The sequence below is a fragment of the Leucopleurus acutus genome, assembly GCF_964270905.1.
Source record: "Leucopleurus acutus genome assembly, chromosome: 10".
Lineage (NCBI taxonomy): Eukaryota > Metazoa > Chordata > Mammalia > Artiodactyla > Delphinidae > Leucopleurus > Leucopleurus acutus.
In genome coordinates, this window is record NC_139153.1 from 65,875,972 (window position 1) to 65,896,287 (window position 20,316).

Genomic DNA, 20,316 nt, shown 5'->3' on the forward strand with positions numbered 1-20,316 from the left:
ACTTAGCCGACCTGAGAAAGATGACTCCTCCCCGGCCAGCAGTGGGGACAAGTAGAGAAGCAATCCAACTTAAAATGAGGATTCCCCAAAAGGTTCAGAAATTAAGAGCACCAGGTACCCTACAAGTGAAGGTAAATACATGGATAAAAACAGAAGTTATGCATTTGCCTAAACTATGCATCAGACCTCAGATCCTCAATACAGTCTAAACACTGCATAGCTGGTGACTGCCCCACCCTGGAGGAAATGGGTGGAGCTGTTAAGCCCTCATTTAACAAACCCTACAGTCAGGCCCACAACTTTCAAACCACTTTTTGTGTAAGGTAAAGTATCTAATATGATAGAAAAAAACTAAAGCAAGCAAACAGAAAACGCAACCTGAAGAAAACAACACCGAGGAGATCTCAGAAAAGAGAGCAAAAGTTTTGTCAAAAGATTAAAAGAGGGGGAAAAAAAAGATAAGACAGAGGACCAAAACAGAAAATCCAGTGTCTGAAAAATAGGAGATCTAAGAAAAGAGAACAGAGAAAATGAAGAAGAGAAAATCAAAGAATTAATTCAAGAAAATTTCTAAGATCTAAAAAAACAAAACAAATGAACAAACATAAGAAAAGAGAAACAGAGGTATAGACAGAGAGAACAAACAGGTGGTGGCAAGGGGGGAGGGGGAGGAAAGAAATAGGTGAGGGAGATAAGAGGAACAAACTTCCAGCTGCAAAAAAATGAGCCACAGTTATGAAATGTACAGTGTGAGGAACATAATCAATAACTATGTAATATCTTTGTATGGTGACATATCATAACTAGACTTATCAGACTTACTGTGGTGATCATTTTGAAATATATAAAAATACCAAATCACTATATTGTGTAACAGGAACTAACAGTGTTATTGTAGGTCAATTATACTTCAAAAACAAACAAACTCATTGAAAAAGAGATCAGATTTGTGGTTACCAGAGGCAGAAGGGGGAACTGCAGGAAGGCAGTCAAAAGATACAAAATCCCAGATATAAGATAAATAAGCACTAGGGATGTAATGTACAACATGATAAATATAATTATCATTGCTATATGTTATATATGAAGGTTAGTAAGAGACTAAATTCTAAGAGTTCACTCACAAGAAAAAATTTTTTCTATTTCTTTAATTTTGTATCTATATGACATGACGGATGTTTACTAAACTTACTGTGATAATCATTTCATGAGGTATGTAAGTTGAATCATTATGCTGTACACCTTAAAGTTATACAGTGGTGTAGTATCTCAATAAAACTGGAAGAAAAAAAATAAGAAACATTCCAAGAACAGAGGACAGTTTCCAGACTAAAAGGGCTCCCCAAGGCTAAGCACAAGGTATGAGAACACAGGCTGAAATGCATCACTGTCAAATTTCAGGACACTGGGGACACAGTAAAGTTACCAAAAGCTTCCAGAAAGGGAAAAAACAGAATTCATTCAAAGAAGAAAGAATCAGAACAGCATCACATTTCAACATTTCCACTGAAAAACACAAAACAAAGGAACAGTGCCTTCAAAATTCTGAGAAAAATACTTCCAATCTTCAAATTGCTACCTAACCAAACCTGGGATTATCAACTAAACATCAGAGTAAAATACAGTTTCAGAATACGAAAGTCTCAAATTTTACCTCCTCTGCACTCTCAGGAAGTTTTAAAAAATGGGGTCCAGGAAACAGGGGTTCCAACAAAGTGGGGAAAGTATGAAAGAAATCCCCGGGGTACCAGGAGAGCTGTGCAGCAGACCTAGAGTTCTACCAGTCCAGTCATAGTGGGTCAAACACGGTGGAAGACTTCTTCACAAAGATAAAACCAATAGAACACCTGAAGTGTCCAAACCTACTGAGAAGAGATTCATAGACAGTAAGGAGTTTGAGGATAACTTAGTTTAAAAAATCTGATCCCAGACTTCCCTGGTGGAGCAGTGGTTAAGAATCCACCTGCCAATGCAGGGACACGAGTTCGAGCCCTGGTCCGGGAAGGTCCTACATGCCACGGAGCAACTAAGCCCGTGCGCCACAACTACTGAGCCTGCGCTCTAGAGCCCGCAAGCCACAACTACTGAGCCTGCGTGCCACAACTACTGAGCCCGTGCACCTAGAGCCCGTGCTCCACGAGAGAAACCACCGCAATGAGAAGCCCGCGCACCGCAACGAAGAGTAGCCCCCGCTTGCCACAACTAGAGAAAGCCCGTGCACAGCAACGAAGACCCAAAAATAAAAAATAAGTAAATAAATTTTTTAAAAATCTGATCCCTATACAGAAAAAACAGAATATTCTGTATATCCTGTATACAGAGGTTGTCTACAGATGTTGAACTATAATGCTGTACACCTGAAACTTAATAAATAAAGCATTTTAAAACTATCTAAGAAACTGAGCAAACCAAAAAATCAAGACAATGATTCCCCCTAGGACAGCAAAAGATTGTGCAGAAAAAGAAAATGAATCCCAGTACACTAATGGCTCAAGTGTCAATAAGGATTTAAATAGTTAACATAAACACTGAAAACTGATTTAACCAAATCACAAATAATTAAAATGGGAGCATTAGAGAGAGGGTGAGTGTAACTGAAAATTACCATGTGCTGGGTACAGCTCTAAATCTTTACCCATATTAATTTATCCAATTCTCAGGTAAAAACTGATATTGTCTTTATATATAAGGAACCAAGACACAGAGAGAGTAAAATAACTTGCCAAAGGTCACACAGATAGTAAATAGCAGAAGCTTTGAACTTTGCTCTTTACCACCACATTGCCTCTCACAGAATAACATCCTCATCTCCCTGTGGGAAGTCAACAGATAATGGTCAAAACAGAAAAAAAAAAAAAAAATCAATGGAGGTAAAAACCCAAAAAATCAGCTGAAAGAATTTAAAAAGACTGCCTTTGGAAATGAGTAAGACAAAAGGACTCTAGAATCCCTGGTTCCTTTTAACAAGCCTGTAGAACTACCTTACCCTTTAAACTATGTGCCTTTACAATGCAGATAAAATGAAAATTGTAAGAAGAAAATGGGGCTTCCCTGGTGGCGCAGTGGTTGAGAGTCCACCTGCCGATGCAGGGGACACGGGTTCGTGCCCCGGTCTGAGAAGATCCCACATGCCGCGGAGCGGCTGTGCCCGTGAGCCGTGGCCACTGGGCCTGCGCGTCCAGGGCCTGTGCTCCACAGTGGGAGAGGCCACAGCAGTGAGAGGCCCGCGTACCGAAAAAATAAAATAAAATAAGTAAATAAATAAATAAAATAAAATGTACTTCCCTTTAAAAATATTTTTTAAGTGAACATTAAAATTCTTATTCAACCTTAGAAAACCGGACATACACACCAGTACAAGAGGAAGAATCTCAAAACCAAGCCCAAATATATACATAAGCATTTGATATATGATAAAGATAGCATTTCAAATCATTGGGGGGAAATGTGAATTTCACAATAAATGGGAAAACTGACTAATCGTCTGAAAAACATGTTAGATATAAACCCCAGCACACTGCCAAATAAGTTTCATCTGTATAAAAAATTTATATGTAAATTATGCAATCATAAAGAAAACAAAGGTGAATAATTATATAACGATTAGGTGGGGGAAGGATTTCTAAGCATGAAACCAAAGGCAGAAATCAAAAAGGAAAAGACTGCTGGATTCAACTTCACAAAAATTCACCAAAAAACTGCTACACAGTTAAAACAAAAATCATAAACCATGTTAAAAGACAAAGTGGAGGAAAGGTTAAGTATTTAATAAGCTATTTTCCTTAATATGCAAAGAGCTCACACAAATCAATGAAAAAAGAACAATCCAATAGAGGTAGAGAGAAAAACACACAAAAAAGTCACAGAAAAATATAAACAGACTCAACAAAGATGGGGGAGGGAAGGGGGATACAAATGACCAATAAGGATAAGGAAAGATGTCCTACCTCACTCATAATTAAAGCAATACAAATTAAAATGAATATATATTTAACCTATCAGACCAGCAACAATGTAAAGACCATTCTTCCATGGCTAAGAGGGTAGCAAAACAAGCACTCTTGTATACTGACAGTAAAAATGAAAACTGGTACAATACAATTGGTACAATACATTTGAAGTGAATTTGATACTACCTATCAAAATTTATACTGGCCATACACCTAGCCCCAGCAATCCCACTTCTAGTACTGTATCCACAAGTTTGTATAAAGATACCTATACCAGAGCAGCTTTATGAAAGCAAATACCTAGAAACTGTCCATCAGTAAGGAAGTGGTTAAACAAAATGTGGTCAGCCACAATGGAATACCATGTATCCATTAAAAAAAAAAGAAAAATAATGTCCACATTGTAAAGTTAAACAAGCTAACCTAAGAACAGTATGTATAGTGTGATTCCATTTGTGTGTGTGTTTTAAAATAAGGGGATAAGACCTCTATACATGAGATGGTGCACCTCCATATCCTGCTCTCCCAGTTAAAAAAATCCTGACAACTGAGGTGGATGATTGACCTGAAATGGCTTGGCCTAAAGTCCATACTCAACAACATATAAAAGTTTGTTTTAAAGCATTGAGGAGGGGAACATTTCTATAACCAGGTAAAGGAATATTGTGAAGCCTTTAAAATAAAAGCGCAGAATCATATTTATTAAGAATAGAGAAATGGGGACTTCCCTGGTTGTCCAGCGGTAAAGAATCTGCCTTACAATGCAGGGGACGCGGGTTCAATCCCTGGTCAGGGAACTAAGATCCCACATGCTGCAGGACAACTAAGCCCGCATGTCACAACTACTGAACTCATGTGCCTCAACTAGAGAGCCTGTGTGCCACAAACTACAGAGCCCACACGCTCTGGAACCCGCGCACCACAACTATAGAGCCCACGCGCCCTGGAGCCTGCGGGCCACAAACAGAGAGAGAAAACATGCCGCCACAACTAGAGAGAAGGCTGTGCGCCGCTACGAAAGATCCCGCATGCCTCAACGAAGATCCCACGTGCCGCAACTAAGACCCGACACAGCCAAAAATAAGTTAAGTAAATAAATAAATAATTAATTAAATAAATCTTTTTAAAAAATGAATGGAGAAATGGTCATATTTTTAAGTGAAAACAGACTACAAATAGTGTGTATATTGGTTGAAGGGTATCCCCCTGAATTCATGTCCTCCCAGAACCTCAGAACCATGATCTTATTTGGAAACAGAGTCTGTGCAGACATAATCAGTTAAGATGTGGTCATACTAGATTAGGTTGGGTCCTAAATCCAACTGGCTGGTTTCCTTCTAAGGAGACACATACCCCCACCCTCCCACCCCCTACCCCCCTCAACACACACACACACACACACACACACACACACACACACACACACACACACACACACGGAAGAAGGTCATGTGACTTCTGAGACAAACTGGAGTGATGCATCTACAAGCCAAGGAACACCAAGAAACGCCAGGAGCTATCAGAAGCTAATAAGAGGTAAGGAAGAATTCTTCCCTAAGAATCTTCAGAGGGAGCATAGCCCTGCCCATGCCCTGAATTCAGACTTCCAACCTCCAGAACTGTAAGAGAATAAATTTGTTTTAAGCCACCCAGCTTGTGGTAATTTGTTATGGCAGTCCTAGAAACCCATACAGCGTGTAAAACACAACAATCAGGAGCACAGACTCTGGTCCCAGGCTGCTTATACTTGAATCCTATTTCTACCATGTATTACCCACATAACTTTAGGTAAGTTATTTAACCTCACTGAGTCTCTAATCCTTTTCTGTAAAATGAAGATAACAGTATTTATTTCCCAGAATTATTATGAACATTAAATTATATATTAAACTTAATCACTTAAAACAATACCCAGAATATAGTAAATACTCCACTTTTGTAAAGCAAACACAGGTACACACACACACAATAGTATTAAAAGGATATAGATCAAAAGGTTAAAATTGCTTATTTCTGGGTCCCACGAGTATGGCCTATTCTTTTCTTTTTGGTATTTTCTAGCTTATATGCAGTAAGATCTATGTCATAATACAATTTTTACTATTTTTTAATTTTAAAATATTTTAAAGGCAGTAGTTCCCAGTTACAGGTGTATGCAAACCCCATCCCTCGGCTAATGATTTCCACTACTCAAAGCCTGTTATCAAAGTATTTTTTTAATTAAAAAGCAAAATTTACTTTAGAAGATAAATGCTGACCACAAAGCATTTTAGAAGCACATCGTGTATCATTCAATCAATCATTAGTAAGCTGTTGCTACATAATAGGCTATGAATCACTGACCTCAAGCACAATAATTCAAGTTCAAACTCCTGGAAACACTGTACAGACCTGAGGCTCAAACGTTTTAAGAAAACGTAACCATTCATTTTTAAAAGTGAGTCTTTTCAAACCCAGTACATAGTAAATTCAATGAGGCTGAGTTCCATATTTGAAATAAACTGCTACCCCTCCCAAGACATATATTAACTTTGGCAAATCTTTAGAAAATCACTTACAAAATCAATTACCCTTCCACAGAGTGAAAAATATATTAGCATTATCTGTACAAGATGGTTTAATAATGAGTTAAAGTGAGTTTCAGTTTTGTGTTTTGGGTCCCTAAAAAGTTCAAATTATGAAATGTGTTCTCTGACAGTACCTCATAAGTAAATTCAGATAAGCTCACTGCTAGGTAGTTTACTTAACACATTTTGCTCTTAACACAGCAAAACAAAGGTTTAATAAGTATATGTAATCACTAGATGAGAGTCTGTTTATACAGTGAAGAAAACCCACTACACGGGTTTTTCGTTGCTTTTCGTTGGTATTTATTATGTGTTTTTTTATTGAATTACAGTTGATTTACAATATATTAGTTTCACCACTGCATTGTTAATTTAAAAAGTATATCTATTTGATCATCCTATCCAAGTACCTCGACAGCTAATTCACTGCCCACTGAAGCAAAGAAGGTGCAAGAGATATGGTACCCACTAGTCTGGATAGGAAGAATAATTATTTAAATAGCAATACCACTGCTATTAAAAGTTTTTATATATATTTAATTTTTTATATACGCATATACATATACACACATGCAAAAAAATTACCTGTGTATATGTACAAAAGTCTATAGACATGAACATTTTCTAAAAGGTACAGAAGAAATAGTAGTGGCTATTTCTAGAAAGGAGAGGGGATTTTTGCTTTTCACTATTCATCCACAGGTTGCAAATTCGCGGTCCAAGGACCACATCCCACCTACAGATGTAGTTTATTTGGCCCACACAATGTTTTAAAAGTATTTAAAATAGTTGCCAATGTTTGAAAATCAGCAAATTTCCCATAAAAATCTGAATTTCTGGCTTCTCTTGAAAAAATGGAAAAATCTAAGAACGCTGGGCCCCCATTCCAGCGTGGCAATATTTGACTTAAGGCAAGTATCAGACATCCTCTTTATAAAAGGCAAGTGCTTTCTAGCTCACACATACTTCAACTGTTCATGTCCCCCACCTGACATCTATAAGCATTTTAGTTTGCAACTCCTGCTTAGACCCTTCTAAACTATTTGAACTTACTATGTGCTTATGCTGCTTTTTACAGTTTTTCCTCAATAAAAAATACTGGCAAAGATCCAGGAGAACTTCAGCGATTTTACAAAATATTTTTCTCCATTCATATCTAAATAACTGTTACCTAACTTTGACTAATACATTCTCTCATAAACCGATTACAAAAGATATTTAGTATAAGCAGACATGCCTGGAAAGGTAGGTATATAACAAGGTGGGGCCAACCTGCAGAGGGCTCAGATTGCTTCCAGAAACAATATTCTTGTTGTTACTTAAATTTTAATTTGGTTTCATGTCATGTATGTCCAAATTAAACCTACAAACAAAAGAGCCTGAAAAGAAGCTTAGTTTATAGAACTTGTTTCTTTTAACAGCACTAGACTTCAAGACTTCCATAAAAACAAAATCTTTATTCCCACCTACCTTCAGGTACTACTTCAACAAATATTTGTTGAGCACCTACTACATACAAAGAGTTGCATCAGATGCTTAGGAAGAAACAAAGGCCGTTAGGGGACATTTTCCTCTCCAGGCTGTGTATCATATATGATAACTGTTATTAAAAAGGCAAGAGTGCAGTTCAGAGAAGACAGCACTACTGAGAATTCGTGTCCCAATTTCAAAAAAAAACAATAGGATTTCATGAGGTATAAAGAAAGGAAATAACAGTATTCTAGGTAGAAGAAAAAAGTTAAAAATTGGGAAAGCAGGGCTTCCCTGGTGGCGCAGTGGTTGAGTCCGCCTGCCGATGCGGGGGACACAGCTTCGTGCCCGGTCCGGGAAGATCCAACATGCCACGGAGCGGCTGGGCCCGTGAGCCATGGCCGCTGAGCCTGCGAGTCCAGAGCCTGTGCTCCGCAACGCGAGAGGCCACAACAGTGAGAGGCCAGCATACGGGGGGGGGGGGGGGGGGGGGGGGATTGGGAAAGCAAAAGTATGTGTGGGAAATGAGCAGCGGCCAGCTTGAATGGGGCAGAGAGGAGCAGGATATCCATCACAAAAGATATGCTGGATCAATCTATGGAAGGTCCTGAATGTCAAGCTAAAGCTCTCTGCTCTTTACCTGGTCGGCAACAAGGCACAAAGGTTCCTGAGAAAAGAAGGGCCCTGATCAAAGCTGTGATTCAGAAAGACTGACCTGGTAGGGGTATGTCCACAAAATGGACTGGAAGGAGGAGAACCTGGTGCAGAAAACCAATTTGGAGACTATTCCTATGTTACCCTGTTAAAGTGGTAACATAATCTATATAAGCTAAGGTGATGGCAAGGAGAATGGAAAAAAGAGACAGTTGGGAGGTGCACTGCAGAGTGGAAATGAGCTGGGTTTGGCAAATGATCTGGGGTATCCAGGAAAGAGAGGGCACTGGAAATAACACAGTTCAAGCCTTATGTCTGGAAGACCACTGTAGCTATTAATGAAACAGGAAAAAGTCATAAAGAAAAGCTAAAGGATTGGGGGCAGGGAGGATTGACCTTTTGAACATACATTTAGTTTTTGGTGCCAATAGAACATGCATAAGTTTTTTCCCCCATCAGAAAACCTTGCACACTTTTCTGGCCCAATTTTCAGTGGTGGCCAAAGCAAGTACAGTACATATTTAATACAAGTAAAGGATATATTTAATGGAGAGTCAATGAGAAGCCAATTCCAGAGCATATAATATGATCAAAATTAAACTCTACAGAATGAAGATGGACTCCCACCTCAACCATATGCAAAAATTAACTCAAAATGGATCAGTGACCTAAATATAAGAGCTGAAACCATAAAACTCTTAGAAGAAAACATAGAGGTAAATCTTCATGATCTTGGATTGGCATAAATTATTAGCTATAACACCAAAAGCACAAGCAACAACAAAAAAATAAATTGGACCTCACCAAAATTAAAACAATTATGCATCATAGGACATTAACAAGAAAATTTTAGAAACAATCCATAGGGGACTTCCCTGGTGGCACAGTGGTTAAGAATCCGCCTGCCAATGCAGAGGACATGGGTTCGAGCCCTGGTCCAGGAAGATCCCACATGCCACAGAGCAACTAAGCCCGTGAGCCACAACTCCCGAAGCCCGAGCGCCTAGAGCCCGTGCTCTGCAACACATGAAGACACCGCAATGAGAAGCCCATGCACCACAACGAAGAGTAGCCCCTGCTCATCACAACTAGAGAAAGCCCATGCACAGCAATGAAGACCCAACGCAACCAAAAATAAATAAATAAATAGATTTTTTTTAATTATGAAAAAAAACAATCCACAGAATTGGAGAAAATATTTGCAAATCAAATATCTGATAAGGGTCTAGTATCCAAAATATATAAAGAACCCTTATAACTGAACAACAAAAAGACAAACAGTCCAGTTAAAAAACCAGCAAAGGACTTTCATAGACATTTCTCCAAAAAAGATATACAAATGGCCAACAAGCATATGAAAAGACATTCATCACGATTAGTAACCAGAGAAATGCAAATCAATCTCACAATGAGGTACCACTGCAGACTCACTATAATTTAAAAAAGGAAAATAAGTGTTGTCAAGTTTGTAGGAAAATTGGTACAGACCCTCAAACATTGCTAGGGGAATGTAAATGATTCAGCCACTGTGGAAAATAGTTTGGTGGCTCCTCAAAAAGTTAAATATAGAATTACCATATGACCCAGCAATTCAACTGCTACATATATATCCAAAGAAATGAAAACAGGTACTCAAACAAGTATACCTAAACGCATGTTCACAGCAGCGCGATTCACAATAGCCAAAAGGTAGAGATGGCTCAAATGTCCACCAATGGATGAATGGACAAACTGTGGTATACACATACACTGGAAGATTAAACAGCCATTAAGAGGAATGAAGTACTGATACATACTATACACAACAAGATGAAGCTTGAAAGAAGCCACACACAAAAGGAAAAATATTTATGATTCCATTTATGTACATCCATAGAGAAAGAATTCATATTGGTGGTTGCCAGGGGCTGGGGGGAGAAGGGAATGGGGAGCAACTTCTTGATGGGTGTCGGGTTTCCTATTGCAGTGAAGAAAATGTTTTAGCTAGACAGAGGTATGGTTGCACAACATTGTGAACACACTAACTACCACTGAATTGTCAACTTTACTGTGGTTCAATTTTATGTCAATTTCACCCCAATTTTTAAAAAACCAACAATATTCCAAAGCAAAAATAAAAATAAGCTTCATCTCTCGTCACTTCTGATCCCATTAACCACATTCTTGCCAAGCCAATCTTCCAGACAGCTCTGCTCCAATTGCTCCTTCCTGGTTTCACTCAGGAAATATCCTCCACCTAACATTACACAACTTTTCCATCAATTCAAATCCCAACCATTTCAAACCTTCTAAGAAAGCAACCTACCCACAGCAAGCACCCAATATTTGTGAATCACTGGTTCTGTTTGATTCGTCCATTCTTACCTGTTCTGAAATTTTACTCAGTTAATTCAGCATTAACATATGAATGCTGCTTCCTTACTATCCCCAAACTTTTTCTCTCATAGTTTCAGGCATGTTCTTTTCCTGTTAGAGAGCAAATTATGATAGAGGCTGTCTTCTGCTGTTGTATTACACTATCTGCCAGGGGTCTATCCAAAGTACGTTTCTTTAAATACTGTCTGGTTGAGGGAATTCCCCGGTGGTCCAGTGGTTAGGACTCAGTGCTTTCAAGGCCGGGGCCCAGATTCAATCCCCGGTGGGGAACTAAGTAAGATCCCGTAAGCCTTGTGACCAATAAATAAATAAATAAATACTGTTTGGTTGAGTTTTTGCTGTTATGTGCTAGACAAATTGGGGTGGGGGAGTCGGAAGACAAGAGATGGTAAAGAAACACCTCCACCCACCCTGGCGATAATGGAGATTAGTTCTGACTTGATATAAAATGAATCTTGATGCTCTATTTGTAAACTATTTTATATTATACCCAGAGTCCCCACCTGTGTGTGCCACTCAAAAAAGGCCAAAAAAAATGGGAAAGAAGAAGGTCCAAACCAAGAACTCCCAACCTTCTTAAAAATGCAATAGCGTGCACAACACGCAACCCTTCCTACTCTCTTCCTAAAGCTGCTGCTTGGCACACATTTTTAAAGGAGACCATTATTAATATCATGTTTTATCTGTCATAAAGAGACTTTTCCTAGATGCATACATATAAACCAGAGAGTAGATCAGAAACTCATTTAGCATGCAGGTGACTGAGAAATGGAAGATCAGGCAGGGGAGGCACTGTGAGATCAGATAGGATGTACAACGGATTTTCTCATCGAGATTCTGATTTCACTTCATTGCATAGTGGTTATACCTTCATTTTATCCAGAAGGGTGCTTCTGACAATACTGAGAAAGTCAATAGGACATTATTTTACAAAAATGTTTTTCCTGAGTTATTTTTCTAGAAAACATCTGTTGTATCCATGATGGGCGTGTGTAGTGTTCCAAAAAATACACGCTGCTTCCTGAAGATACCTGAAGGCAACCTAGGATGTTGCAAAACTTTTGCAGTTTTGCACCAAAACTGCAAAGCACTAGCTTAATGAATAGGAGGGACAGAAACAACCAACATTGTCTATATGCTGGTCAAAAATAATTTACTTATCCCTATAATGAGAAATAACTCCTTCGTTAACATTCTCTAAAAAATCTACAAGTGTTATTTGTTTCTTGTCACAAACACTAAAGAATAACTCACTTTGAAAACATAACAGACAAATGACTTTGAGGGCCACAACTGAATTTAAAATCTCATGTAACACTGAGAATTGACTAAAAATGGTAAATTTTACTTTATGTATATTTCACCACTATTAAGCTCTCCTCTCAATCCTGTTGGTTTCCACTTAAAAATATATATATATCTATCAGACTACATTAAAGAGTGAGAAACCATTAAACTGAATGTGTTAAAATGACACATGGTTGAAAATTTCTAGTGATTTGTATTAATAGAAGCTTTCTGACCTCTTAAGGAACGTGTTTATTAGATATTCTTCATCTCCAAGGAGGACACAAGCAAATGAAAAAAGCTTAATTACAGTAAGAAAGATTCAGTTTTGACATAATTCTAACTAGAAAGGTAATTAAACACTACCATAAGGTATCATGCAAATCTCTGCCCTCAGGGATGCAAGAAAAGCTATCTTGGAAGGGTTATATGCAATTTTGCAGGAAAAACTAGAATGAACTAGAGAATCTTAAGCCAGCTTCCAGTTTTAGAATTCCAAGTTCTATACTCACAGCCCAAAAGTGTCTTTGCAAGACATTCCACCTATAGAAAGTTATTCTAATCTACAAGTCATTTCAGTTTAGCTTCAGATATTGGGTTCCTTCACCACACCATTTATGCGCTTTATGTACTTACTTAGGAACTAAAAATTAACTACTTTTGTTAAGAGTCAGTTCCACCAATCTCCAGCAGCATAGCTGCCAGCTCAGGTATAAATAGTACAAAACTGAAATAATACTGGGTTCTAAATTAAATAGAAATATCTATAGAATGCATATCCAACCTAAGACTAAAAAAAAAAAAAAAATCTATGTTTACACTGTAGGTAACTTATAAGGCCAAAACCCTCAATTTAGCCAATTTTCAACAGCTTCTTAAAAAGTTGTTTGTTACCAACAACAAAAATAAATTCTTACTTTTGAAAACAAACCTTTCCAAGTAGGGTTTCATTTTAGAAGACTCGTGGCCTTCATTTTAAAATAATCATTTTTATTTTACCACATTATTTTTTAACAATCACTAGACAACTGAATGGTGGTTATTTATTACAACCCAAAGCAGGCACTTATAAAGTCACAGGAGGGTTAATCATCTCAAATTCAACAGGTTAACCACAGCAATTTGAGAGAAATTTTGGCAACCTGTACCGGGACTATCTCGACAGTTTCCGAAGTCAGACATTAAATGACACTTAAAAACAATACATTTCAAAAAAAACAAACAAAACAATACATTTCTATGTAAAATAGATAGCTAGTGGGAAGCAGCCGCATGGCACAGGGAGATCAGCTCAGTGCTTTGTGACCACCTAGAGGGGTGGGATAGTGAGGGTGGGAGGGAGACCCAAGAGGGAGGAGATGTGGCGATATATGTATATGTACAGCTGATTCACCTTGTTATAAAGTAGAAACTAACACACCACTGCAAAGCAATTATACTCCAATAAACATGTTAAAAAAATACATTTCTAGACTTTAGATATTTATTTAACACACAAATATTTTGACCAGGTATGCATTCATGTATGTATTTTAACTAGATTTTATTAATTATGATGAGTATTTGTTTAAAACAAAGATAAATTTAGCCAGGTCAACATAGGAATCAAAACACAATACTAGATTATGAAACTAACTGCTTTCGTTAGAAAGAAAAGCATAACAAGCCTTACTTCCTTCAGTTCACAAATTTTTCATTTTATAATCAAAGAAAAGAAAGAACATGACTTCTACAGTCAAAAAATAAGGTAACGTACTTAAAGCTGAGTTATCACTTAATTGCCTGGATTCCCAAGAAGCTACTGACTTCTGTTTTAAAACCAGAATACATTTTTTAATGGCTCACTCCTTTGTTCAGGAATGCTGATATCACCTTGTTTTATACAGAGATAACATCTCATCAGAACACATGCTACTCAGTGTCATTGAGCTTAATAATTTTTACATAAAATTCAAATAAAATTTTTATAATGCGACCATTATTTTTCTCATCCACACTGGGCCTCACCTTTCACATCACTTAAAAACAAACAATCTTAGATGTTAAACACACACACCCCTCAAGCATATAAAATTCATTACATTGTTTCTGTAGCCATTAATAATTGTACTAATAAATACTGACTCTAAAAAACTAAAAACTTATTAGGGCAGGATTTAAATGATACAACTCACAAGAGAGTGGGGAGAAATAATGATCCTCCCCTACCAAACTGGCAGCAACAATATGCCAAGTCTCTTATGCTGAACTAGTGTAAACAAGGAATAAAAGGAGCTGGGGGTAGGAAGCAGGCAGGCAAGGGTACAACGCTCCTCAAGATATAGCTTTACTTCTAAATCTCACCAGTGTAATACCTCTTCTTGGTGTTTTCAATAACCCCTGTCACTCTCTATTAAACACATAGGCTACTGTTCAGAAAACTACTGCAGGCTGTAGTCCCTGTCTGAGATCATCCCAGACATAAAAGATACAACTGGGGGTCACAAATGCTTAATTATAAAGACTATCTCCTGCATTCAAAGAGTTTTCTAAACATCTAAAAACTCAATCCCACTCTTACTATAACAATCAACTTTAAAGATAAACAACAGGACCTACCAATGATGCTGCACAGAAAAAAACTCACACGTCACCACAGCTATAAGGCTCCCATTAATAAGATGGGCATCATTCAGGATAGGGCTCGATGAGTAACGGGATCAAGACTAGGCTTACAGCCTCTTTTTCTGGCATTGCTTGAGGCATCCAGTGGACAGGGAATAAAGGGGAGGCTGGTTGTATAAGTGATGCCAAGAGAAACAAGATTCCACATGCCCAACACAGAGAGCAAAGGGCAATCATCTCATGGCTTTAAGACCAAAGAAAGATGAGTTGTTTCACCTGAAATCCTTTCAAAGGAAGTCTAATGGTCTCCACTTAATCACTCACCCTGAGTGAACTCAACAACCCCTCAGAGAACAAAGGGAAGCCTTGCTTATCAAAAATAGCAAGTGCTCCACCCAAAGCCAAAAAATACTCCTTTAGTCTAAGTTGTCATGGTCTTCTGTCCCAATTCAGTCTTCTACAAAGGAAACTCCAAGCCAAAAATACTTGGTTCCCAGCCTAAGTCAAGTTCTCCATTTTCGCAAACATCTACCAACCAGCTTTCTTTCCGGTAAGCCCCTCTGGATAAGCCCCTCTCCATTCCCGCATTCTGGAGCCCAGGGCTCCAATCCCCTCAGAAAGTTCCCTCCCCCAAGATAATCTCCCTCCTTCACTTTTCCTAAGGTTTTTCCCACACCGTGCCCCAGGTCTAGCACTCCCGGTCCTCCATTAGTGGATCCCACTAGTAGATCCCACCGCTCCCTGGCACAGCTCTTGGGAAAGTCATCTTTCTTACCGTACTCACTTGTCCTCCCCCATAAAGTTTTTCCCTTTTCTTTATCTGTTTTCGAATGGACACGCACACACACACACACAATCTGTTCTTCTCGGCTCTTAACTCCCAAGTCTCACCCGCGCGCCAGGTTCTTGCATAGTACCTAATTCTCTTCCTCAGTTTCCCCTCATCCCTGTCATCCTCAGCCCCTAACTCCATACCGCAAGCTTTTGCCCACTCCCCAAATTCAGATTTTCTCTGCTTTTTACTCTTAGCCAACACCACAGCGCTCTTCCTCACAGGTCGACCCCGTACCTCGATCCTCGAGTCTTTCCCCGTCTTCCCGCGTTCCTCGGCCGCTAATACTCCGCAGAACCTCAGGAGTAACCCCCGCCCATCTCCCTTCCGCCTCTCCTGCCCTCCACGGACCCCAACTCTCCTCATACATCTCCCTCCAGCCCTGCTCGGCCCCCAAATTTCTTCCAGGCCCCAAGGGTTCCCCACACTCCCTCCCCGCCCCGGAAAGGGGGTACCCCTCAGTGCCCGACCGTCCCGCCCGGCCGCCGAGCTTGGGCGTCCCTTCCCTTCCCCTCGGGGCCCCGAGGCCGCTGCCAGGGCTGGCGCGGCGGGGCCGGCTCACCAGTTGGTCATGTCCAGGAAGAAGGCGCAGCCGGCCGGGTTGAGCTGGAAGCCAAGCAACCGCTGGAACTCGGAGATGAGCACGTCCTTGTCGGTGGTGCCCAGGCAGCTGAACTTCTGCATCAGCTCGGGGTCCAGGTCCACGTCCATGCCCTCCATGGCTGGGGCCGGACACTCGCTTCCCCGCCTCCTCACAACTGAGCTGCCGCCGCGCCGCCGGGCCCGGGGACCGGGAGGGGGCCCGCTGCTAGCTGGCGCCGCGACCCCGCTCCTCTGAGGTAGGCCCCGGGCCTCTCACCGCCTCATAGGGGTAAACTCACTCAGCCACTCACTCACTCTCGCGCTCCCCCCCCTCCCACCCCCCCCAGTGCCGCCGCCTCCGCCGCCGCCGCCGCCGCCTCTCGCTTCTATGCCGCCTCCGCCTCCTCCCGCGCCGCGCCCACTGCGCAAGCGTCGCCCGCCTAGCCCCGCCCCTTCCTCTCCCGGAGTCCCGCCCCTCCGTGGCGACAGAACCCCGTGACGTCCCCCGCGTGACCTCACCGCGGTGGAGCGAGGGGGCGGGCAGTGGGAAGGAGGAAGGGGACGGCCGGGCGGCGCGGGGAGGTGACTCCTGGCCTGACCTTTTCCTCGCCCCGCCCCCACGCCGAGAGGGAGGAGTTAAAGCCCGGGGTTGGCGGGGAAAACCGCCGGGATCTTCTTGTACGACAACGGCAGCGTTTGGGAGGTGAGGAAACTGAAGTCGGGGAAGAACAGAGGCCGGGGCAAGGTCAGGTACCAGATGGCATACAAGACCCAGTCCTCTCAGCCAGGGCTTTGCCCCTCGCTCTGGAAGGACTTGTTTGCATAAGTTTCTAGAGCTGCTTTCCCAGAGGGTTAATGCCCTAAAATCCTAGGCTCCTGGCCACCCCCGGTGATGATTACTCCAGTTTACCCGTGCTGTTTCTGTTATGCAACGGTAGTCTCCAGTTTCCGGAAAGTAAGGGAGGCCTCGATACAAACGTCAATCACAGGTCCAGACGAACACCGCATATAATCTTACACCCACTCCGTCAAGACCAACCCTCTCAAAATAAAGGTTAAGTCCCGAGAATTTGACATTGCCTGTTAAGTTTTTAAAGTGTTACGGTACATATAGTACACCTAACTGGTCAAGGCCCCTTTTCAAGATCAAAGAATGAGAAAGGACTCATAGGGACCATATTGTCTACCTTCATTCCTTCTTTCACCACGATTTGCCTAACACATCCACACGGGGAAAAGGCGAATAAGAAACGGTTTCCTGCCTTTAAGTGGCTCTTTGTCTGTCTTACAAATAAGGAAAGTGAGATCCAGAAAGTTTGTATGCCTTGTCCAAAAATACAGAGCAGCAAAACTAGAACCCATCTTTCATTCCTAATGGAGTATGTTTTCCATAACAATTTCAACAAGCAGACAACTAGAATAAGTGACCAGTAGTATCCGGGGTGCCATGAGATTTTGGAAAGGGAAAACATTCTACCTCCTTCTGTCCCACTACCAAATAAGACTAAAACAATGGCTTTAAAAGCCTAGGTTCTGGGGTCACACATATTGGAGATTCAAATTCTCATTCTGCCAGTTATTGGTAATCATAGTGCTTGCCCAGATAGGATTGTTGTGAGGATTAAATGAGGTAACAATATATAAGCTCAGTACCCTGCCTGCTCCATAAGAAGCACTTAAGAAATGTTGACTAGTTTTCTGGCCATAAACTTGAGATGACGGTGGTGGGGTTAGACAGTGATACAAGTAGGCGGGGATTACTTCTTCACCTGGTCCCTCTTCTACTTCACTTCCCTTACTCGTCCTCCGTTAAAATATGAAATATGTGCCCTTTCTCTTTTCTTAATAAGGGACCAACCTTCCTCTCTCTAATAATTTTTTTCCTCCAACAGGAGTATTTTATGGGAAACAGACACCTTTAACATACTGACAAACTCGTATTAGACACTAGTTATAAACATTTTATAAGAAACTGTTCTTGGTTCTCTAAGTTCTCTGTGGAAGCTTAGATCATTGCCAGGGCCTAATTTTTGGATGGCCATACTGTTGGAATATTTCACTACTATTAAGGAAAATTTAGTCTCCCTCAGGTGAGCACATACTGTCCCAATCTTTTGGATGATGGAATGGGAACACAGAAAGATTATAAAAATCCCAACATTAGAGCTGAAAGGAACTGAGACTGTCTAATCTAACCTCCTCGTTTTACAGATGAAGGAATTGAAACCAAGAGAGGAGAATTGATTAACCCAAAATCACACAGCTAGTAATCACAGAAACTCCCAGTCTAGTGCTCTATCCACTATATCCTGCTACAATTCCCTTTATACTTTGAGTTCAATGTGGCCTTACATACAAAATAATTTGAAATGCAGATCCAAGACCTGATTTGATGTTAGACTATACACTCTCTGGAAGTGTTTTAACTTGCAACATTCATGGATTAAAGTTGTGTTGACCAAGGGTCTAAAAGAAAAAAATGTTATTGGAATCTGATGATTCTATTAGAATGCTGACCCAAAGGAAATTAAAAGCTCTTGGCCAACCCCATGCAGTACTAGGGCCTTAGCTCTCACCTAAACAGCCCGCATAATACAAAAAGATTCTTGCAAATAAGAGACCCAAATGGCTCAGAATGTCAGTTCATGATGGGAGTTATCTCAAAGGAGGATAACTACTCCTCAAATGAATTCTGAAACTTTCTGGGGACATTTTTGATTCTCATGAGATTGGGGGTGGTATTAATTCCTGGCCATTAATTCCCTGAGGACCAGAAATGCTAATCATCTACAATTCTTGGGACAGTCATGCCCAATAAAAAACTGTCCCATCCCTTGGGACTTCCCTGGAGGTCCAGTGGTTAGGACTTTGCGCTTCCATTGCAGGGGGGCATGGGTTCGATCTCTGGTGGGGGAACTAGGATCCTGCAAGTTGCACAGTGCAGCCAAAAAAAAAAAAAAACTGCCCCATCCCTAACCACTGTGTACACTGACCAAGGTGGCTGGCACATTAGATATGAAGAACCAGCCCACCCCCACTCCCCCATGGAAAAATTCTTTTGTGGGGTAGGATATGAAATGGAGGAAACAGAGGTCTTACCCAGTCAGGAGAGTCTCAGAAATGTGAATCTCCACTTGAGTCTGAAGGGTTATATAACAACACCTGTGGTCCTGCCCTGATGGCTCTGCAGCTTTGTTTTGTTTTGTTGGGAAGAGGGCCTGGAGAAGGACTGGTTGAGAGGCAAAAGGACAAGTTGCTGAGCACCACCCTAAGGAAGGAAAGCTGACAAGCACTATTCCAAAAGGGCTTCTAGGCACCATCTCATGTCAGGCAATATGCTCGAATATGCCACTGCCTGGAATATGCCCAAGACCTGCCACTTTCTTTCCAAATTTCTTGAGCTGGTGATCTTATGTAAAAAATTTGGACTAATCCCAGATGCCCAGACCAGGTCAATTTCAGGGTTTCTTAAGGAAGTTAAGGCATTCTGTCATTCAGAAGTTGAAAGTCTAGGAGAAAAGTGATTCATTTCACCAGAGCAGCCTAGATTGCCTCCATATCTCCAAGTCCTTAAGATTCAGACTTGCCAAGGCCAGCTAGTACGAAGATTATGCCACAGCACAACTGATTCAGAGAATAAACAGAGTCCAAATTGATGTTAGGATACATTATATGATAATAGCAACTTGTAGTAGAAAACTTTTGGGTATTCGTCCAAACTATGATGACCTCCTTTCTCTTCAGACCTTTAACAACCCTCTAGTTGGCCCTCAGCAGCCATCTCTGACCCACATAACCATGTCCCTTAGCCTTCATTGATTGGACAAGAGGGAGACACCTGACCCAGGATAAGCCAATCAGATTCTCTCTCAGGAATTTGGAATTGGAACTCAATGGGTTGGTGGAATAGGCTGCCAACTACAAATTTGCCATCTACCTCTACAAGGATTAAATCATTAGCCACTGCAGCTGCTGACCTACAACAGCCCCTGAA

General features: G+C 40.8%; 1 protein-coding gene across 3 annotated transcripts in view; it reads right to left on the reverse strand.

Moving 5' to 3' along the window:
- ILRUN (inflammation and lipid regulator with UBA-like and NBR1-like domains) overlaps window positions 1-16,645 on the reverse strand; it is a 127,238-nt gene extending 110,593 nt beyond the window's left edge. For all 3 annotated transcript variants that reach the window (XM_082849057.1, XM_082849056.1, XM_082849058.1), the window contains exon 1: window positions 16,303-16,645. In XM_082849057.1, the coding sequence (XP_082705183.1) occupies window positions 16,303-16,460 (158 nt within the window). In that variant the 5' untranslated portion in view covers window positions 16,461-16,645. The remainder of the gene's footprint in view (window positions 1-16,302) is intronic.
- Window positions 16,646-20,316: the final 3,671 nt, after the last annotated feature.